Here is a 23,305-nt window from a genome sequence, read left to right on the forward strand (position 1 = left end):
ATATTACCAAGCATTGTTGGTTAAGCAAAGCTGGTTTTGGTTCAGTGGAAATAATCGGCCTGCCTGGCTTAACTTGGAAAACGAAGTGGGTAAACAGGTTACAGCAAGAGAACATTTTTTCAAGTTTATGTTCCACAATCCAAGGATGATTCCCTCCCATCCAATCTTCCACTCTATTGTACATGCCTGGAGCGCACTTTCAAACCCCACAAATTCGTTTAATAAGAAAACGCAGTTCGGGAAATTCCCCTTACATCTTCTCGCGTTAGTTTACAATATTCCTTTGTCTGAGTCCTGGTTAAATTCAAACATCAAAAGAATTGGAAATCTCTTTGAGGGAGATTAATTTTTTAGTTTCAGTAGGATTAAGTCTCAATACAACTTGCCATCGTCTGAGTTCATACCCTTTATTATTTTAAAGGAGAGTGTGCAGAAATTCATGCGCATTAAAACTATGAACCTGGAGATGTTGATCTCATTGCTAGGCAACACAAACAACAAAACTGCCTGGAGTCTGAGAAATATATACAGTACAACTATTTTAATGGAGATGTGGTCAGCCCGAAAAACGTGTACATGAGGAGATGGGAGTCTGACTTGAATATAGTTATGGCGGATGAACAGTGGGACAGCGCTATTAGGTCAACTTACCGATCTGGTATCTCAATGGCGCTTCACGAGTCATATTTTAAGATCTTAACAAGGTGGTATCTCACTCCTATTAGCTTGGCCCATATAAATAAGGAACATTCCCCACTTTGTAGGAGAAACTATGGACAACAAGGAAACTTGTTTCACTTATTTTGGGGTGGACAAAGATCAAAGACCTCTGGAAGAAAGTGTCTCTCCATATAAATTCTTTTTTCCAAAACTTTGAAGTCACACCTCAAAGTGCCTTACTATCTCTGGATTTGGAACTTGTTGACCCTTCAGTTAAATTTATCATTATTCATATCTTTTTAGTGGTCAAAAACGCAATAGTGTACTGGTGGAAGAAAACCATACCATCCACAGACCAATGGCATGTGTGAGAAGATGAACCAGGTGGTGATTGACCTACTGAAGACATTGCCTTTGGAAGAGAGGAATCTGTGGCCAGAAAAGTTGCCAGATCTAGTAGACCTCTACAATCATATTCCTGTGAATTCCACCAACTGCACTCCAGCCTATCTAATGAGAGCAAGACCTGGCAAGCTGCCTATGGATTTGGACATGGGAGTCCTTACACCTGATGTAACATCACCAGATGCTGACTGGGATACAGAAAGACAACAGCAGTATCGTAGGGTACAAGAATGTGTAGAGAAGAGTCTAGCTCAGGCAAAACAGAAACAAGAGCAGAACTACAACCAAAAGGCACCTGCAGTTCCCTTGTCTCCAGGAGAACAAGTCTTGAAAAAGAAAAGAAGGTTGCAAAAATTTGATGACCAATGGGAAGCTGAACCCTACACCATTCTACCCTCGAACTTTGACAATACCAAGGTGTGTCTTATTAGCAAGGATGGAGGAGAAACCTCAGCAGCAGTATCAAGAGACCATCTAAAATTGTGTCCTGACCAATTGAAAGAGAGAGTGGAGGAACAAAGCAACATCCAACCCAGAGAAGAAGAAAAGGTTGGCACTATACTTGGAGAATTCCCCGCAAATTGGACTAAAGTACATGATGCCATAGTGGTGCCAGTGTTGACATTTCCCCAACTGGTAGTACAAGAAGCTGTGACTCCAGAGAATTCTGAAAATCAAGAAGTTCAGGTAGCAGATGCCATACCAGCAGTGGAACCAGAGAACCCTCGCCCTGCCAATGGTGAATCTTTCATGCCCATGGTGAGTCTAAGAGTTCGCAGACGCATACTACCCAGTTTACCCACACTAGAGTTATGCAGGTCAATCCGTACAACACAAGGCATACTACCCATTAGATTCCGCATATAAAAGTAAATAGGTAATGTAACTGTTAATTTGTATATATGTAACTGTTCTTAAGTTTTGTACCTACAGAGACTCTGTAAGAAGACTTTTTGAAGTTCTTGTTTTGATGGACAGTGAACCACAGGACTTGTGTGGTCAAAAACTTTATTTATATATAGCTCACCATTTGCCCAGGAATGGACCATGGATATTGATGCTTGGACTTATCATCATAGGACTATTTTTGGAGCTCTTGGTTTTTGCAATATTTTTCAAATCTTGTACACTTATAAATGTTCAAATGTTTATACTGTTTACATGTTTTGTTTCAGCCCAGGAGTGCTGAATTTCACTAGGGGGGAGTGTGGTGCCCCCAGGAGTATGGTCGCCACAATGGCATTGCCTTCCTCCTAGGGAGGTGATGTCGTGCCTGGAAGCAATGAAGGGTTTCTCTGGCAGTTCACCAAAGCATACAACACGGTTCCCACTCCAGGCCAGCAGGGGGAGCTCTGAACTCAGAACTGAGGGGAGGAGCTGTCTCTGAGGGTCAGGAAGGAGATGGAGTTAGATAAGTAGTTAGTCTGAGGAGGGCGCCATGTGCAGACGCAGAGGAGAGAGCTGGGGAGACTGAGTGAGAGGGAGAGCTTAGTCCCAGCGAGAGCGCATGATCTGGAGCCTGGTCTCCAAGGGTGTAAGGATACTAATGGTCCTGCACCAGAAACCAGAGAAATAGGAAGCTGTAAATGCTATATTCCCACCCAAGACTTGAGGGCACCACAGCAACGATAGTGAGCCAGGACTTAGGAGTCAGAAGTCCCCGAAGCAGGCTACAGCTGTTTGCCGTACAAGTGGAGTTCGTAGGAACATCAGAAAGGAGGTAAGTCAGTACTGTGAGGACTTCATAGGGAGCGCTAGTAAGGAGACTGCACAACCCTTCTGCCAGAGGGATTCCGGATTTGCTCCCAGGCCAATCTGCTCCTGTACCATCTGTACTCAGGACGCTGGACTGCATTTGCCAAGTAAAGGTAAAGAAACTGCAACTTCTAGTGTCTGTGCCTTCTTACTGCAACCGCCCGGCACTGCTACATCTGAGTGCCTGACACTGTACCTTCCTTTCCAACACCCATCTACACTGCCCTGGGACTTCAGCTCCACCTGTGGGGAGCTTCAACACCCTTGCTGCACCACATCATCAGTCCCAGAGGCCCTGCATGCAGCGTCGGCTTAACATCTCACTTGCCGAACACCACAGGTGGCGTCACGAACTATTCATCTAAAAACTTTATCCTATCACTTAAACACTTTTACATGGATGCCCAGGGCCACGGACCGGGTCACCGCTGCTGTGACATCTCCCTGTGAAATATAGGCCTGGTATCGAGTACCCCACTGCCCTGGTGGGCGCTCCATTATATTTGTATGAAGCTCACATCTCTCCATTGCAGCCATCTCCCAAGTGCAGCCATCTCCCTAGTGCAGCCATCACCTCAGTGCAGCCATCTCTCCAGTGTACCCATCTCCCTAGTGCATCCATCTCCCCAGTGCACCCATCTCCCTAGTGCAGCCATCTCCTCAGTGCACCCATCTCCCTAGTGCACTCATCTCCTCAGTGCAGCCATCTCCCTAGTGCAACCATCTCCTCAGTGCACCCATCTCCCTAGTGCACCCATCTCCTCAGTGCAGCCATCTCCCTAGTGCAGCCATCTCAGTGCACCCCCTCCCTCCCCGCTGGGCTCATACTCATCCCCCCTCCCTCCCCGCTGGGCTCATACTCATCCCCCTCCCTCCCTCCATGCTGGGCTCATACTCATCACCCCTCCCCCCGGCTCATACTCAACCCCCCTGGCTCATACTCAACCCCCCGGCTCATACTTTGATTTATCTTGAATCAGCCAAATGCTTGAATCCTAGACAAGCTAGGTGGGCCTTGTTTTTCACACGTTTTAATTTTGTGGTCTCTTTTCTTCCGGGCACTAAGAATGTTAAGGCAGACACCTTTTCTAGGAGTTTCTTTGCAGATTCTCTTGATGTGACCGAGCCTACTACCATTCTAAATGAGGGTGTAGTTCTTTTCGCCATCTCACCCGATTTGAAACGTGCCCTGGAGGAATTTCAGGAGGACAAACCTGAACGTTGCCCTATGGGAAAATTGTATGTCCCTGACCAGTGGAGGAAAAGAGTAATGTCTGAAATTCATTGCTCCGCGTTGGCTGGTCATCCACGTATTTTTGGTACCAGAGATTTGGTGAGTCGGTCTTTTTGGTGGCCTGCCTTATCTCATGATGTCAGGAATTTTGTGCAGTCCTGTGGGACTTGTTCTCGGTCCAAGCCCTGTTCTCGTTCTAGTGTGCTGTTAATGCCCCTGTCAGTGCCCAGGAGGTCATGGACTCATATCTCAATGGATTTTATTTCTGATCTTCCTGTCTCTCAGAGAATGACTGTTATCTGAGTGATTTGTGATAGATTTTCTAAGATGGTCCATCTTGTACCACTCCCAAAGTTGCCATCTTCTTCTGAGTTGGTGCCCTTGTTTTTACAACAGGTGATTCGGTTGCACGGGATTCCTGAGAACATTGTGTTGGACAGAGGAGTCCAGTTTGTTTCCAGATTTTGGAGAGCTTTTTGTTCCAAACTGGGAATTCAGTTATCTTTCTCCTCTGCATTTCATCCTCAGACCAATGGGCATACTGAGAGAACAAACCAGACTTTGGAGTCCTATTTGAGATGTTTCATATCTGCTGATCAGGATGACTGGGTCTCATTTTTGCCCTTGGCCGAATTCTCGCTAAACAATAGAGCTAGTTCTGCCACTTTGATGTAGCCCTTTTTCTGTAACTTTGGGTTTCATCCTCGATTTTCTTCAGAACAGGTGGAATCTTCAGCCTGCCCAAGTGTGTATTCTGTGGTAGAGAGAATGCAGCAGATTTGGAACCAAGTGGTGGATAAGCTGTCCCACTCTCAGGAAAAAGCCCAACGGTTTTCCAACCATTGTTCCCCAGTTTAAAGTGGGTGATATGGTTTGGTTGTCTTCAAAGAATATTCCTATGAAGGTTGCGTCTCCAAAATTCAAGACAAGATCCATTGGGCCTTATAAGATTTTGGAAATCCTTAATCCCGTTTCTTTCCGTTTGGCTCTTCTAGTTACGTTTAAGATTCATAATGTGTTTCATAAATCTTTGTTGAAGAGGTTTGTGGAGCCAGTAGTTCCTATGGCGGCGCCTCCTTACCCTGTATTGGTTAAAGGCAATTTGGAGTATGAGGTAGAGAAAATATTGGATTCTCGCTTGGCTAGACCGGGACTCCAGTACTTGGTCAAATGGAAGGGTTATGGCCAGGAGGAAAATTCTTGGGTTTCTGCTTCTGACATTCATGCCGAAAGATTGGTTCGTGCTTTTCACAAGGCCCATCCTGACTGACCTGGTGGCGTGGATGAGGGTTCAGTGACGCCTCCTCAAGGGGGGGTAGTGTTGTGAATTCTCTTTCTGGCCTCCCTCTAGTTATTACTGAAGGTAGTGGAGCTGGTCAGATTGACAGAGGAGTTGTGAGTTCTCTTTCTGGGCTCCCTCTGGTGGTTACTGGAGGTAGTGGAGCTGATCTGATTGACAGAAGCTGGCCACCTGATAATGAGGATGACAATTGGAGATCTGGGGTTTCAGATTGGGATTTAAGACAGCCGACTCCCTCTATCCCTGCTGGTGATTTTCTTCCTGTGCCTTCAGAGGTCTGATGTCTCCTGCTCTGTCCCTGCATGGTTCAGCTAAGTGGTTCATTTGCTTTTCTGTTTGCATTTGATCTAGTTTTGTCTATCTCTGCTTTGTGCGGGTCAGTCAGCTCCGGCTGGGGCTGTGCTGAATTACCGCCCATATGTTACTGCTTGTGCCAGTTTGTTTTGTCCCCTGTTATATTGGTCTCTTTTTGCTTTGCTTTCAGATTATACCAGAGTGCTGATATAGTGGGGACGAAATCGTGCGACTTCAGTGTTTTTTGTGCATCAGACGTGTTGGACTTTTTGCAGGGTTTTTTGCGTGATTGCAGACAGTGTCTTTCCTTTCCTGTCCTGTCTTGTCAGTGTGGGCCCCATCATTTGCTCAGTCTATTTTCCTACCTGCATTTGTGTTTTCATCTTGTCTCACTGACAATATATGTTTGGGGGCTATCTATTCCTTTGGGGTCTGCTCTGGGGCAGTTTAGATTTCCCCTTTCTTGCTTTAGCCTTAGTTAGCTCTCCCGCTGTGCCGAGGCATCTAGGATCATCGTAGGTACGCTCCATGGCTACTGCTAGTTGTGTGGATAGGATCATGGGTCTGCAATCCGCTTAGTTACCAACCTCTGGTTTTCTGTGGCTTAGCCTGGGCCTGCTATCCTCCTCGGTGACCCATTCATAACAGGGAGTGGTAGGAAGGGGTAGTAATGGGGGTTATGAGCTGTGGGGGTCCAGGATTGGGAGATATGTCACCAGCAGTGAGAAGCAGAGAAAGGGAGAGCAGATGGGAGAAGGAGAGTGGGTAGCTTGTTTTAGGTTTCATTAGAACAGATTTGAGGTTGAGGAGCAGTTCAGCAGAGGAGGTCAGGTGGGGAGGAAAGAGGGAAGGGGAGATGATTATTTGGTTAGAGGGTGCTGTGGTTTGGGGATAGTGATGGAGAGTGAGGATTAAAGGAGCAAACACTGTGAGGGCATATGTAAACATGGTGAAGGAGTAGGAGGGTGAATAGAAAAGCTAGATACAAGTAATAAGAAGTGCTTACTCAGCAGACATACCCAAAAGAGACAGGTACATAGTGTGGGGTCCTGACTCCTGCCGTGACTAACTGCCATTGTAATAACTGCATCTTCACGATACTTATGCTGCAGGGAGACTCGTGCCTGACCCGCATCTGAATATATAGGACTGAGTAGAGGATCAGGTGAGAGGGATTGTGGGAACTGATTTGGGATAAATTGCCAATTGCCTAGCACACCAGAGGAGGTTACACAATCAAAGGCACAGGACCTGGCTACATCCATATGCTAGTAACACCTTGCACCTGATAACATCTCTACTGGCCCCAACATGGATATACAGCAGTAAGTATTGAGTTCAATGCAACAAATGAATTTAGCAAACATTCAGTAGGCACTGTTACATACCATATATTACCATTATATATAAAGCTCAATATACTGCATGGATCAATATATGGGTCTCATTATTCTGTATGGAGCATTATGTGAGTCCATTATTCTATATGGAGCAATATATGGGGTCCTTTATAATGAATGGAGCAATCTATGGAGTTCATTATCCTGTATGGAGCAATATATGTGGCTCATTTTACTGTATGGAGCATTTTATGGGGTCCATTATTCTGTATAAAGCAATATATGGGGCTCATTATTCTGTATGGATCACTATGTGGTGCCCATAATACTGTATGGAGCAATATATGAAGCTCATTATTCTGTATGGAGCACTATGTGGTTCCCATAATAATGTATGGAGCAACATATGTGGCTGATTATACTGCATGGAGCATTATATGGGGTCCATTATTCTGTATCAAGCAATATATGGGGCTCATTGTTCTATATGAAGCACTATGTGGTGCCCATAATACTGACTGTGTGGGGCAATATATGGGGTCATTATTCTGTATGGAGCCTTATATGTGTCTCATTATACTGTATGGAGCATTATATGGAGATCATTTTTCTGTATGGAGCACTATGTGGTGCCCATAATACTGTATGTGTCACGCCGATCTGACATACTCACCCGGCCTCTGCTCCCACACCGTCTCTGCATACTCACCCAGCCATCGCTCCCACGCCGCAGCCCCTCGCCACCCGACAGCCACGGCGGTCACCTCTGACAGGCGCGCGGCCGACGACTCATCTGCATGCAATGCGCATGCGCCATAGGCCGTGGCCGCTCCTCCCTTCTGCTTCTTGTGCTCTGGCTATGCCCTGACCCGGAAGCACCCCCTGACCAATGGCAGGCCAGACAGGGGCATATGAGGCCGCTTCCCCCTGAGGGAGGTGCCTGTTCGTTGTTTCCTAGCACACTGGGCCCTGCTTCCTTGTGTGCTCTCTGCAGTCTCACAGTCCCGTTCTCGGGTGCTCCCTGCAGCAGACTCCTAGTCCTGCCTCCGGTGTTCCTGTTCCATCCTGCGCAAGTCCTGCCGCCCTACTCCAGTCCTGCCTCCGGTGTTCCTGTTCCATCCTGCTCCAGTCCTGCCGTCTTACTCCAGTCCTGCCTCCAGTGTTGCTGTTCCATCCTGCTCCAGTCCTTCTGTCCTACTCCAGTCCTGCCTCCGGTGTTTCTGTTCCATCCTGCTCCAGTCCTGCTGTCCTACTCCAGTCCTGCCTCCAGTGTTCCTGTTCCATCCTGCTCCAGTCCTTCCCCCCTACTTCAGTCCTGCCTCCGGTGTTCCAGTTCCATCCTGCTCCAGTCCTTCCGTCCTCCTCTAATCCTGTCTCCTGTGTCCCTGCGCCAGCCATCCCTCCATGTTCCAGTCTACTGTCTTACTCCACTCCTGTCTCCTGTGTTCCAGCTCTGTCCTGTCATCTACACTTCAGTCCCTCCACGTTCCAGTCTACAGTCTTACTCCACTCCTGTCTCCTGTGTTCCAGCTCTGTCCTGTCATCTACACTTCAGTCCCACACTCCTACTCCAGTCCATCCTGAGCCACCCCTCTCGGTACCGGCTACCGTGGTACTCAAACCCCTGGGCCTGCTCCTAACAGTCCCTGTATAGGGGTCGCCCATCTGGCAGCTTGCCCGGGGCCCCTCAATGCAACGGCCCAGAGGGTCCACTCCTGGAGATTCCGGATCCAGACCAGCCACGTTAACAGTATGGAGCAATATATGTGGCTTATTATACTGTATGGAGCATTATATGGGGTCCATTATTCTGTATGGAGCAACATATGTGGCTGATTATACTGCATGGAGCATTATATGGGGTCCATTATTCTGTATCAAGCAATATATGGGGCTCATTGTTCTATATGAAGCACTATGTGATGCCCATAATACTGTGTGGAGCAATATACGGGATCATCATTCTGTATGGAGCCTTATATGTGTCTCATTATACTGTATGGAGCATTATATGGAGCTCATTTTTCTGTATTGAGCACTATGTGGTGCCCATAATACTGTGTGGAGCAATATACAGTATGTGGCTTATTATTCTGTATGGACCATTATATGGGGTCCATTATTCTGTATGGAGCAATATATGGGGCTCATTATTCTGTACGGAGCAATATATGGGGTTCATTATTCTGTATGGAGCATTATGTGGTGCCCATAATACTGTATGGAGGACTATACTGTCCGGTTTCTGAGCTATTGTAGAATTTGCAATAGTTATCACTCATGTAATGTAAGAAGTAAGTGAAATCTTTGGCATTGTACTATTCCTATATTTCTCTGCCATATCTGTGCATCATTAATTGTGGTATGTCATAAGGGGACCCACTGAGACTCTATCGTCTGGGACCCACAAAAACCTGGAACCGGCCCTGCAAATGGAACTCAGCCAAGGCAAAAATCCAGTAAGTTTGCTGGTAGGTAGGGGCCCCTAAATCTGTGTGTATGTGGCTGAATTATTTTTTTGCATTTTTAGGTTACATACAGCAGAATCAAGGGGTGCCTACTAAAGAAAACGCACTTTTGAAAGTAAGAACCACCCTAATGGATGTCGTATGGATGGTGTTTATATGACATCAGTTTTTTAAGCACACCCATTGAGTATAATTGACACGTCTGATCTAAAAAACATATGTGAGTAGTGCATGCTGCAATTATTTACACACGGATTATTAGGCCTTGTGTCAAAACGTACCCCATTGACTTGCATATCATTCGGACAGCACACACATTGATTATACACTTGTCTGGACGAATGGTATCACTGAGCGTCTCCATGCCGCTCCCACAAAGTGTTGTATGGGCTCAATAAAAAGTCTATGAGGTTGTGCAAAGAGCGGTGTATGATCCATCGAGCCAATGGAAACTGTATTGTTTGGTCCTCATATAGTTTGCGTGTTGTCAGCAGCACATCCTATTTACACATGTAGAAATCATGAGGAAAAAAACACTTTCAAGTAATCAAAGAACAGTCAATTTTTTTATTTTATTTTTTTCTATCTTTTTTTTATGAAAGAGCAAAATACAAACAAGACAACAGAAAGCTTCAACCTTCTTCCATTTCAACAGCATCTTTGATTCCTTCTCTTGTAGCACTTGACATTATTCTTTTATGGATGCTCAACATGCAGAGTCAAGGTGACATTAACACAATTCCCAATGATAAATCTTTATACACTACAGTATAAGGACTAAAGTAGTGAACACACCTCGAAAGTGGAAGGAAGCACAGGCAACTCAGCCATGAAGTGGAGACCTCATAAAGTTACTGAACGGGGTCACTTAGTGCTGCGGAGCAGAGGGCAGAAAAGTCACCAACACTCTGCTGACTTAATAATGTTTTTTTTTAAGCGTAATTGTTTTTGTAGTTGTGTTTAAATTGTTTATTAATAAAGTTTCTGATACTATTCAGAAAATAAGCTGCTTATACTTTACTGTATTTGTTGTGGTGGCAGTTACAGGACTATGTACAATTTGTTGGTACCCTCAATAGTTTATTAGATTTGGTTTACGTAAATATGAGTTTAAATATCTATTTTTTTCTACCACTTTGGACAATTGTTTCATTCCTATTTTGTGGGAACAGTTTGGGGGAGACACTTTACTCTTCCCCATGACTGTACCCAGTGCACAAAGCAAGGTCCATATAGGCATGGTCGGGAAGTTTGGTGTGGAAGATGATCAACCATACTGAGCCCTGACCTCAACCCCATTGAACACTTTAGGGATGAATTAGAATGTGTACGTGTAATGTGGAGGTTTCCTAATACTTTATAGTGTATTTGTCATCTACAAACATACAGCCGTGTGGAAGGTTTTAGCATGATATGTTTGATACTTATTCCTGAAAGCACCAAACATGTAACGTTATAGCTGAGTTTTTGTGTTACCAGCATTATTGTCCACCAGCAGAAATGCTGGAACTTGGCGTCTACCACTATCATTAGAGGTCACTGGTTTATGCATTTAGTGCATGCACACAATCCTCATATTATCTTTTACCCACCAGACAACAGAAATGTTAAAGGGGTTGTTCGGTCTAAAATGACAAGTCTGCAGTCACTCTTTCTGACTTCAGACTTGTGAATCCTCACATCGCGCTCACTGCTCACTGTGAGTATTCTCCGGTGCTGGAAAGTATGCAATGTGTGACAGCAAGTATGCAAAATGCCACATTATGACTAGACTGTTTCCGGCCTTGCTCAACACACTTTCGTTGAGCGAGGCTGCGCCCAGGTATTTGGGATGTGGCCAGGAGTATGTATATTGCATACTTGTGGGCACATGACTGTCGCTCCCCGCATCGGAGAATCCTCACAGTGCGCAGTGGGCGTGATGTCATTATTCACAAGTCTGCAGTCACATAGAGTAACTGTAGGCTTGTAGCTATAGTCCTTGCTCACACGAGCGTATGGCCATGTACTGTCCAATGTTTAATCACTCTGCCCAATGTTATACTATGGGGCAGTGCACATTAACGATTATCGTTATCTTCTCTTGCTGATTCGGCATGAGAGAACTATCACAGCATGCTGTGAATGGCACGAGACTCGGCTCACACGCACCCATACAGGTCTATGGATGCTTGTGAAATATCGGACTGCACTCGGATGTCATCCCAGTGTGGTCTGACATACGCCAACACAGGCAATAAAGAATTTACTTTCTCCATCACCTCCGCACCTGAGCTGCGATTCTCTCATGGACCGGAGTACCGTGCACTGACACTCGGTCACACTTGCATCAGATGCCATACACTAGTGTGACCCTGGCCTTAGACCAAGCAACCCGTTTAGCAAATGCAATGTCAAGTTTTGACAGTATACATACCTGTATATATTTTTTTTTTCAACATAGTAAGTCTGTTTGGTAGGTGAGAGAATAGGACAAAGTTCGATATCTCATACTGCAGGTAAGAAAAGTATAGTGCAGGCAAATACAAACCAGCCTGCAAATTGATGTAAGCCAGTGGTTCCCAAACTCCAGTCCTTGCGGACCCCAACAGGTCATGTTTTCAGGATTTCCTTAGTATTTCACAGGTGATAGAAGTATCATCAAATCATCAGGAATTCTCTCACATGTGTAACACTATGGAAATCCTGAAAACATGACCTGCTGGGGTCCACGAGGACTGGAGTTTGGGAACCGCTGATGTAAGCGATTGCCCTAGCATTGGGATCCCTTCAGACCCCCAACCTATTTCCTATTATTCTCCAGGCTTTGCAAAATTAAATTTCCTAGCAGGTCCTGGTAAGCCTGCCCACTGTAAGCTGTCAGGGCAAGCTCGGAATTGTAGTTTTAGAACAGATATAGACCCACAGTTCCTTGCTTTTTCAACCTAAGTGCAGGCATAGTCAACTGTACTGTACCAACAAGTTTAGGAATAAAACCGTAAACCACTAAGGTGATTTGACCAATCAGTTGGCAACATATTGTGCCCGTAATTGTCAGCAAAACATTCTGTGTCTGTCTTTGTTTTCAATTTACAAATGAAATCTTAGTTAGGTTGTTCACCATTGGAACATTACTTATGGTTTTACGTAAGTGCATGTATTTGGCGCTAAAAATCATTGTGCAATTGTTTTCATTGGAAAAATTCATCATTTGGCTTCTACAGGCTCTTTGTTTCCAGCACATTCCACTTTCATGCGTTTAGTAGTGATGAGCGAACGTGCTCCAATAATGTCTTATCCGTGCACGCTCGGGTGTTATCTGAGCATCTGGGCTGCACGGAGTCCCTGCGGCTGCAAGGGTGGGAGAGAGGGTCCCCGCCGAGTGTCCGGGTCGGAACCAAGGGGACCGTCACCTAGGTTCCGGGGGAAACTGTTCCCGGGGGACAGAGTTCAGGCACGGACCGGTGAGACTGACAGATGGACTGAGGGAGGAGCTGGTATAAAAGGGGCAGGGAATGAGAGCGACAGTGAGTCAGCAGAACGGGACAGAAGGAGCAGGAGACCGTGGGAGCGACTGAGAGCCAGAGTGACTCACCGGAGCCAGGAAGGAGGCCAGAGACAGGAGAGATACTCCCCCTGGACATCAGTGGGACTGCGCAGAGATGACCGTCCGAGAACCGCTGCCCCGCGTCGACCAGCGGCCGCTGCCGCCTTACTCCAGCTCGCTCCTGCGGCCTGCCCGTGGTCACCAGCAGCCGCTGCCGCCTTCCTCCAGCCTGCGGCTGCGGCCTGCCCGCTGTCACTCGCAGATGTTGCAGCCTCGCTTCTGACCGCGGCTGCGGCCTGCCCGTGGACACCAGCGGCCATTGCCGCCCCGCTTCTACTCGTGGCCGCTAGTTCTGTGCCGTCGGCGGCCACCACTGTCCCGCTCCAGTCCGCGGCAAGGGCCCGGCCGTTGCTCGCCGCGGGTCCTCCGTTGCAGTCGCTGGATACGCAGGTGGCCTGCTAGCCGCCACCTCATATCGCCGCTGCTTGCCCCTTTCCGGGGGCTGCGGCCCATCTGTCCAAGGACTCCTCCAGGGCCTGTTGTGCCCCTGCTTCACCAGAGCGTTGGAACGCTTGTAGACTACGAAAGATCTTCAGCGGCTTTGCCCAGCGGCTGCTACGCCGAAGAACCATCGTCCGGGACGCCGAGGGACGTCGAGCCGGTTAAGTGACATTATATAGTTAAGGACCCATAGTCGGCCATACCGCGGCCCTATAATGACCAGCTTTGCCGGACTTAGTCGTGCTCTTAGATTTCCGTGTTGGCTTGTATTGAGTCCCTGCGAGAACAATTCCTGTTATTTTGGTCGGTTGCTTAGACTAATGTGGCGCCCCCAGGAGTATGACCGCCACAGTGGCTTTGCTTTCCTCCAGGGAGGGTAATGCCAGGCTTGGAAGCAGTGAAGGGTCTCTCTCGCAGTTAACCTATACATGCAACACAGTTCCACTCCAGGCCAGCAGGGGGGACTCTGAACCGGAATTGAAGGGAGGAGTGCTCTCTGAGGGCAAAGGAGAAGGAGTGGTCAGTTAGTGTGAGGAGAGCCACGTGTGTAGACGTGTGGAGAGAAGCTGGAGGTTGAGCTGAGGAAAGAGAGCTCCCTCACAGCGAGAGCACATGAACTGGAGCCTGGTCTCCACGGTTGTACGGATACTAATGGTCCTGCAACAGACACCAGAGGAGTAGGAGGCTGTAAGTGCCCTACCCCCATCTAAGACTCGGAGGCACAACAGCACGGAGTGAGCCAAGAGAGGAATAGCGGCTACAGCTGTCTGCCATACGAGGAGTGCTAGTAGAAGAGAAGTAGGAGGAACTTCAGTGTAACTCAGTACTAGGAGTACTTCACTCAAATAAGCGCTAAAAAGGAGACTGCACAGCCCATCTGCTGAGAGAGAATCCCTGAGCTGCTTCCAGGCTAGCCTGCTCCGGTACCATCTGTAATCAGGACCCTGGACTGCGTTTATCAAGTAAAGGTACAGAAATTGCACCCCGCTGTGTCTTTGTCTGCTTCCTACCCTTCCGGCACTGCTACATCCCCGTGCCAACCACATCTACACTGCCCTGGGACTACAGCTTCACCTGTGGGGAGCTTTTACATCTTTGTTGCACCAAACCATCAGTCCCAGTGGATCTGCATGCAGCGTCGGCTTAACATCTCACTTGCCGAAAACCACAGGTGGCGTCACGAACTATTCCATTAAGTACATCCCACAATTCAATCTCCCCTAATACTTGGGCGCCCAGGGCCATGAACCGGGTCATCGCTGCTGTGACACATCCCGCTGACACCGGCCCAGTACCGAGTACCCCACAGCCCTGGGAGGGCGACCCACTATCCCTACGGATAGTTACCTATAAACCTATAAAAGTTGTTACCAAAAACACAAAACCGCCTTGCGTCTCGACACTGCATCCTGCATACCTGCTCGTACCACACCATGTTCTGCGGCTTTTACAAAGCCTGAACACACATGGGGATTGCCTGTTTATTACACGGTCCCTACATGTGCTGTGTCTGTCTAACAGCCGCAAATAATGCAGCCGCAAGGACTCGAACATAATATACAAGCACGCTCAGATGCTCGGATAACACTCACGTATGCTTGGATAAGATGTTATTGGAGCACGTTTGCTCATCAATAGTCATTAATGTTCATAAAACAGCTGAAAACAGCTCAGAAAAATGCGGATTAACTAGTTGTAAACTGTTCTTCAGGACAAGCTCCCTCGTTTTCTAGCCAGCACAACACAGAATCTATAGAAGGCAAAGAGTGCAAAACTTTTAATGAAACCCAATTGAAATAATGATTATGTATATTTAAGTAAATAACATTTTGGACAATCTCTGTAAAAATGCGCATACACCTTAGATAGCTGTAGGCTGAATGACAGCTACAGTATATCCAGGCTTAAAAAGTGTATTTACCACATTTATACCCCCATAGTCTTTCTATAAAATTGGCATTAAAACATTGGATCGTCATATCACATGCATGATGATGCACAGATAGCGTAGATGGGATGTTATAATATGTTTAATTGAAAACTAGACCGACTCTTCTTGCCGCAAAGAAGTGCGTATGCAATGATGTCCTTCACAAAGTCTATATATTGTGGTGTTCATAGGCAGTAATACATGGCTTTGTATCTTCAGTCAATGCGGGAAAATAGATATCAATGTTCCATTGTTTTAGGCGAGCACCTAGGAGAGAACTTATTTTTTTGGCTAAGTTTTCACCAATGAAATATCCAAGCCAATTCCTTCTTGTATAAGGGCAACAAATGTGCTGTCCATGTCACCTGAAGAATTACAATGCATGAGATAAAGTTCTTCATGGATGCAGGTCTGTTATTTGGAGTGGACAGACTGAATATGTGGGGTTCCATCTTCTGGATTTTTCTCCTTCGACTCGGTGTAAGCTCCAATGAAAGATCCATCCTCATTGAAGTGACTGTGTTCTCCATCGCTGTACTGGACAAGGCTATCCACACTGTCATAGGTTTTAATATCTAAGCTTAATGAGTCCATGCTGCCATTTGTTGCCTTCTTATCACTGGAACTAAGAGGAAACAATGAGGTTAAAGGCTGAGGCTGGTATAAGAGGGGTAATACAGATACTACAAATTATCACCTATGTATCGGAGAGGAGATATACTCTACAACAGTAGGATCAGACCGCTGAGATCCCCATAGATCGCCAGGATGTTGCTCCATTAATGGGGGATATAAGTTCACTGTTCTGATGATCGATGGTGGTCTTAGCAGTCTGACACCCAACAATCTAGCAGTTTTTACGTTTCCTGATCATTTTTAGGGACTAGAATACCCCATTAAAGGATATATACATAATTCTCATAAACAATTTTTTGGGTATGAGTATCTGGAGAGGCTCACCTCGAATTGTTTTATTGAGCAATTTTGATATTGCTTATTTTATTGTTACGTCCTTCAGATGTATGTAATTAGTCCAAATGCGACAAGAGTGAACTAGCGGTGATTGGCTGCAGGGATTGCATGACGTAACAATGGGGGGCAAACATACTGATTGAGAAGGGGTTGTCTGAGTAGTGGACAACCCATCTAGGCTGTGTTTACACTGAAAGATAATGATGTATGAGTGTCCTTAAACCTGCTTGTTTCATGATTATTTTGCGGTGTAAACAGGCTGCCATTCACTCTTTCATTGGGTGAAATGATCTTTTGCAAAGTACAAAAAAATCATTGTTGTTGGCAGTGCATCATCCTGTGTAAACAGAACTCACTTGGGTGAAAACCAAGGCAGCTTACGCACACTGAGTGATCTAGTATGGATATACAGCTCAGGCAAAAATTAAGAGACCACCACATCAAAACCCTGTCGTGGGCAGCCCAGTCTCCAGACCTGAACCCCATTGAAAACCTCTGGAATGTAATCAAGAGGATGATGGATAGTCACAAGCCATCAAACAAAGAAGAACTGCTTAAATTTTTGTGCCAGAAGCAGTGTGAAAGACTGGTGGCAAGCATGGCAAGACGCATGAAAGCTGTTTCTAAAAATCTTGGTTATTCCACAAAATATTGAATTCTGAACTCTTCCTGAGTTAAAACATTAGTATTGTTGTTTCTAAATGATTATGAACTTGTTTTCTTAGCAGTATTTGAGGTCTGAAAGCACTGGTTTTTTTTAAAATTTTGACCATTTCTGCTTTTCAGAAAAAAACACAAAATGTATTGCTTGGAGATTCGGAGACATGTCAGAAGTTTGTAGACTAAAAGAACAATTTACGTTTTACTCAAAAATATACCTATAAAGAGAAAAATCAGACAAACTGGACTTTTGGAAGTGGTCTGTTAATTTTTGCCAGAGCTGTATTTCAGATCACTCAGTGTGAATCGTGAGCTTGGTCTACCTGTGTATATAGGGATTTTAACAAGCATCGATTCTTAAGGTCTTTTCAGTCGGCAGTCGTATTGTGCTGGCGGTCGGTCCTTATGAAGCATCATCTTGCCCAGTCCCTTGTGCCATCCCTCTGGTTTGTGCGCTTGTGTCTCCTCCTCATCTCATACTGATATGGATTTTCGTGCTTTTTTTTTTAGTAAGAGACCCAGAAGTGTCCGCACCAATATATAATGTGCTTTCTGAGAATAATGTTGACGTCCACTGTACAGAAATGCTGCTACAGCATTCAGGGAAAGGTTTGGAAAAAGCATGGCCGAGGAGGGATAATTTCTGGATCTGTCTACACACAGGGTTATTTGTAGTCTGCAACTATAATATAAAGCAATAGGTGAAAAAATAAAACATAACCTTTAATCCGTCAATTAAGAAACTACTAACATATATCGCCCAAATGTGAAATAAAACGCATACAAAATGCCAATCTGATGGGTGGGTCCTAAAAATAAGGGAGGAAAACCATACCTAGATGCATTGAGGATGTACACTCACTGGCCACTTTATTAGGTACACCTGTCCAACTGTGTGTTAAGACTTAATTTCTAATCAGCCAATCACATGGCGGCAACTCAGTGCATTTAGGCATGTAGACATGGTCAAGACAATCTCCTGCAGTTCAAACCGAGCATCAGTATGGGGAAGAAAGGTGATTTGAGTGCCTTTGAACGTGGCATGATTGTTGGTGCCAGAAGGGCTGGTCTGAGAATTTCAGAAACTGCTGATCTACTGGGATTTTCACGCACAACCATCTCTAGGGTTTACAGAGAATGGTCCGAAAAAGAAAAAAAATCCAGTGAGCGGCAGTTCTGTGGCCGGAAATGCCATGTTGATGCCAGAGGTCAGAGGAGAATGGGCAGACTGGTTCGAGCTGATAGAAAGGCAACAGTGACTCAAATTGCCACCCGTTACAACCAAGGTAGGCAGAAGAGCATCTCTGAACGCACAGTGCGTCAAACTTTGAGGCAGATGGGCTACAGCAGCAGAAGACCACACTGGGTACCACTCCTCTCAGCTAAGAACAGGAAACTGAGGCTAAAATTTGCACAAGCTCATCGAAATTGGACAGTAGAAGATTGGAAAAACGTTGCCTGGTCTGATGAGTCTCGATTTCTGCTGCGACATTCGGATGGTAGGGTCAGAATTTGGCGTAAACAACATGAAAGCATGGATCTATCCTGCCTTGTATCAACGGTTCAGGCTGGTGGTGGTGGTGTCATGGTGTGGGGAATTTTTTCTGGGCACTCTTTGGGCCCCTTGGTACCAATTGAGCATCGTTGCAACGCCACAGCCTACCTGAGTATTGTTGCTGACCATGTCCATCCCTTTATGACCACAATGTACCCAACATCTGATGGCTACTTTCAGCAGGATAATGCGCCATGTCATAAAGCTCGAATCATCTCAGATTGGTTTCTTGAACATGACAATGAGTTTACTGTACTCAAATGGCCTCCTCAGTCACCAGATCTCAATCCAATAGAGCATCTTTGGGATGTGGTGGAACGGGAGATTCGCATCAGGGATGTGCAGCCGACAAATCTGCGCCAACTGTGTGATGCCATCATGTCAATATGGTCCAAAATCTCTGAGGAATGCTTCCAGCACCTTGTTGAATCTCTGCCACGAAGAATTGAGGCAGTTCTGAAGGCAAAAGGGGGTCCAACCCCTTACTAGCATGGTGTACCTAATAAAGTGGCCAGTGAGTGTAGATTGTCACCTAAAAATCAATTAAATAGGTAGACAAAAATCTAGAAGGTACAGCAATAGAAACATATTCCACTCATAAATGCTATAACCTAATTGCACATATATACATACACATCATGCAGAAATTGCCAAAAGGGTCTCTCAGGACCGCATAAAACAGACAATCAAGTGAGATGGTAATGTAAAAGGAACAATCTCACCAGGTAAAATGATGGGTTGGGAGTCTCAAAGGATCCTCTGTTCTGTCTGAATGGAGGATAGATAGGGGAAGACAATACCCTGTCACATCCCTAAGGGGCTAAATCAGCTAATCCCCAAACTCCCGCCCTAACAAAGGCAGTCCACAGCTAGCCCTAAATTGCACATGCCCTGCATTTTCCCTAATGGGGGTGTCCCAAGGCGTTTCATCAAAGTAAAATCTTCAGGGGACTTAACTTCTAAAGTGCCATAGTGCTATTAATGAGAGGAACAAAAACCTTCCACTCCCTATGCTGTCCCCAAGCGGTGGTGGAAAAAGGGCATATTTATAGATAACATTACTTCATGTGAGATCACACATAGTTGGTAACACCTGTCGCCACACTTAATTACCTCATTTGTCACATATGTTTTCCCCATACAAGGGCCACTTGTTACCGGCATCCCAAGCAGGCTCCATCAGTCACGCCACTTCCGGCCGTGGAACGCACGCCAGAGGGAAACCATCAGAGGCATAACTCCGCCTCCAACACTGCCAATGCACAGTGTGCACCCTGGAGAAGCGGCCGACCTCCGATCCGCGGGGTGGCTGGAAAATCCAACCTCACCTCCAGGGTGCACACGTACATGCTAGCATGACCTACTTCCGGTCCGCGGGGAACAGCCGATCATCCTCACTTCCGGTGACATCAGTCAGATGTGTGCACCGGTCAAAAAAAATAATGCTGACGTCCACTGTACAGAAATGCTGCTACAGCATTCGGGGAAAGGTTTGGAAAAAGCATGGCCGAGGAGGGATAATTTCTACATCTGACTACACACAGGGTTATTTGTAGTCTGCAACTATGTAACACTGCTAAATATCCAAATGGTAAAATATTTTTAACAGGGTATTACAGATTTATAAAGCAATGGAATATTGCTAGAGTATGCCATCACTCTATGATTAGTGGGGGTCCCATACAGAACGGGGCGGCGATACTAATGCAACTTAATGGAGCTGTGTTGCAGTTGCCCTGCACATTGGGTGGGCAGACTGCCACAGTGTAGGCAAAAGATATGAACGGGCCGCAGCACTGATGTAATACAGTAACACAGGGTGATAGGTCCTCCTTAGTGCATGTAATTACAAAAGGGGTAGAGGTGGTAATGACATGGGGGTGACATGGCCTTATTTGTCTTTTAGAATATTGCGTTGGCATTGCGTTGTGCCATGAAATTGAAAAATAGAATTGTTCCAACCTATGAACACCTTTAGCCTTGCCATGCTTTAAGGGGACCTTAGCTGTTTTGGAATCAGTGGAACGAGGGAATTGGAAGAGATTTGAACATTTAGGCAAAGGTCTTTTTTAATATATTTTTTTATTAGTCAGTTGGCGGGTTGTATCTGGCTCAGTTACTTGTGTCCACAGTGCATGGCCCACACTGAATTACTGGGCCAGCTGTTAGAATAATTCTATATGATATCCTAAGATACATCTTGGGGGTATACAGTGGGGAAAAAAGTATTTAGTCAGCCACCAATTGTGCAAGTTTTCCCACTTAAAAAAACGAGAGGCCTGTAATTGACATCATGACATGATCCAGGACAGGGTTTTGTCTTTATCTCTTCCTGGTCAGACAGGGGTTAATTGTATCTGCTTCTCTCTAGTGTTGGGGCGGCTATTTAGTTGCCACATGACCTAGGTCCGGCGTCGGTGATAGTTCCGGTCCCTCGGCTAGAGCAGCTGACCTAGGTTACTCTGTTAGTAATCATGTTTCTCTGTATGCATGCCCGCTGTTGTGTGTATAACTTGGCTTGTTCCCTGACCTGAGTTTCTGTCCTCCGTTTTGGTACTGTTTAGCTTGCTCCGGTTTCTGATCCCCTGGCTTGTCTCAGATTACTCTTCCGTTTTTCCCCCTGTTACCATGCGCCCATCTGGTTTTGACCTTTTGGATTGTTTCTGACCACATGCTTGCTGTGACCTTTGGTACTTCGTATGACTGCTTGTTGCTGAGCCGGCTTTTGACGTTGTTGCTGCACCTGGTAGCCTTGCTTGCTGCAGTGCATGCCTGCCCTGGGAATGTGCAATCCCTCCTACCCTCTGTTGCCAACAGGTGGAGCACACACAAACTTGCATTGCAGCTGCATGACACATCATAGGCAGACCACAAATATGAGATTCAAAATGAGAAAACAAATCCAGAAAATCACCTTGTCTGATTTGGCAAGATTTATTTTGCAAATTATGGTGGAAAATAAGTATTTGGTCACCTAAAACATGCAAGATTTCTGGCTCGCACAGACCTGTAACTTCTTCTTTAAGAGGCTCCTCTGTCCTCCACTCATTACCTGTAGTAATGGCACCTGTTTCAACGTGTTATCAGTATAAAAGACACCTGTCCACAACCTCAAACAGTCACACTCCAAACTCCACTTTCACATTTTGACTCTCATAGTTGTGATCGTCCTATGATGTCAATTACAGGCCTCTCTCATCTTTTAAGTGGGAGAACTTGCACAATTGGTGGCTGACTAAATACTTTTTTCCCCACTGTATGCAAAGTGCTTGGTCTGAACTTTTGCCATCACAAACCTGTAGTCATCAAAGAACTGATCTTTCATAGACTGCACTTCCGGTTCAGGATAAAGCTCTTCTTTCTCCTTCACTGAAAAAAAAGTATGGATGATTGAGTAGACATTTGATACAAGGACTTTATGAAATCTCATTGATCATCACAACCTTTATCATTTCTTACTTCCTAATTTTCAATTTTTTTTAATTGAAAAATCCTTAATTTAAGTTTCCTTTAACTGTTTCCATTTCTGGATCTACAGAACTTAAAGTCCGTGGTATCTGCTGTACTTGGTGTCAAATTCTGTTTGTGGCCACGATGCAACAACTGTGAAAAAAAATGCAACGTTTTGAGATCCTTTGATCAGACCCGTCGCACCACATGGAATATAATAGAGATTCGGAGTTCTTGATATGGTCTATTCATTTTCAACTAAATAAGAACAGCAGGGTGTGAAATTGTGTGATGAGCCTTCAGCTGTGCTGTACAGCCGGACATCAGAATGCCTAATAGATATATTCCTTACAGTGATCCCTATCCTTGACATGTTGTAATATTAATATTCAAGGACGTTTTACTTTAATAATAACCTCCTCGCTATAAACGTGATGGCTGGGCTCCAAGTCATGGCATCAAATTAATCAATGTTTATGAAAAGGTACAGTTCCTTTCTTGCAGTGACAGAGGATAAAAAGTTAAGGGAATGGATTAAATTCAAATTAAATTTACCTCTACAGTCTCTGATGTATCAAAGCCGCCAGTCCAGTGGTCTTCACTCGCTTACTTCATGCAGTGATCACATATCGCACGTCCTTCATGTGACGGTTGCATCCAATCACTGACCTGAGTGATGACTAGTATTGGATGAACGTGTTCTGATAAAGAGTTATCGAGCATGCTCGGGTGCTAACAGAGTATCTTCTGCGTGCTCGAATACTATGTTTGAGTCCTGGAGGATGTCTCGAGGCTGTTCAACAGCCGCAACACATGCAGGGATTGGATTGCCTAACAAAGAGGCAATCCCTGCACGTGTTGCGGCTGTCGAACAGCTTTGAGACATCCGCAGGGACTCAAACATAGTATTCGAGCACGCAGAAGATATTCTGTTAGCACCTGAGCAAGCTTGGATAACACCTTATCCGTGCACATTCACTTTAACACTATTGATGACAGTCATGGGTGCAGCCATCACGTAATGATGGGAAATATGTGTTCGTAGCATGAAATAAGCCAGTACGGACTACTGGAAAGAAACAGAGGGCAGCACTGAAGAAGCTGAGGATTGGCAAGGTGAGTGTAGGGGTTCCCCTAAATCATTGATACCCAACCAATGGCTCACAAAACATATGTGGCTTGGGGGCCCCTCATATGTGGCTCGTGGCTGTCTGCCCAGGTGAGTGCCCATATCTACTGTGTTGGCATACATAGA

The 23,305-nt window shown here is 45.6% G+C and overlaps 1 protein-coding gene across 5 annotated transcripts in view; it reads right to left on the minus strand.

Moving 5' to 3' along the window:
- Positions 1–10,009: 10,009 nt before the first annotated feature.
- LOC141088303 (neural cell adhesion molecule L1-like protein) overlaps positions 10,010–23,305 on the minus strand; it is a 189,091-nt gene continuing 175,795 nt past the window's right edge. For all 5 annotated transcript variants that reach the window (XM_073574331.1, XM_073574332.1, XM_073574330.1 and 2 more), the window contains 2 exons: positions 21,897–21,969; positions 10,010–16,038 (listed from right to left, as the gene is read on the minus strand). In XM_073574331.1, the coding sequence (XP_073430432.1) occupies positions 15,828–16,038; positions 21,897–21,969 (284 nt within the window). In that variant the 3' untranslated portion in view covers positions 10,010–15,827. The remainder of the gene's footprint in view (positions 16,039–21,896; positions 21,970–23,305) is intronic.

Source organism: Dendrobates tinctorius, unplaced genomic scaffold (assembly GCF_039654945.1).
Source record: "Dendrobates tinctorius isolate UK_male_01 unplaced genomic scaffold, ASM3965494v1 ptg000038l, whole genome shotgun sequence".
In the NCBI taxonomy this organism is placed as follows: Eukaryota; Metazoa; Chordata; class Amphibia; order Anura; family Dendrobatidae; genus Dendrobates; species Dendrobates tinctorius.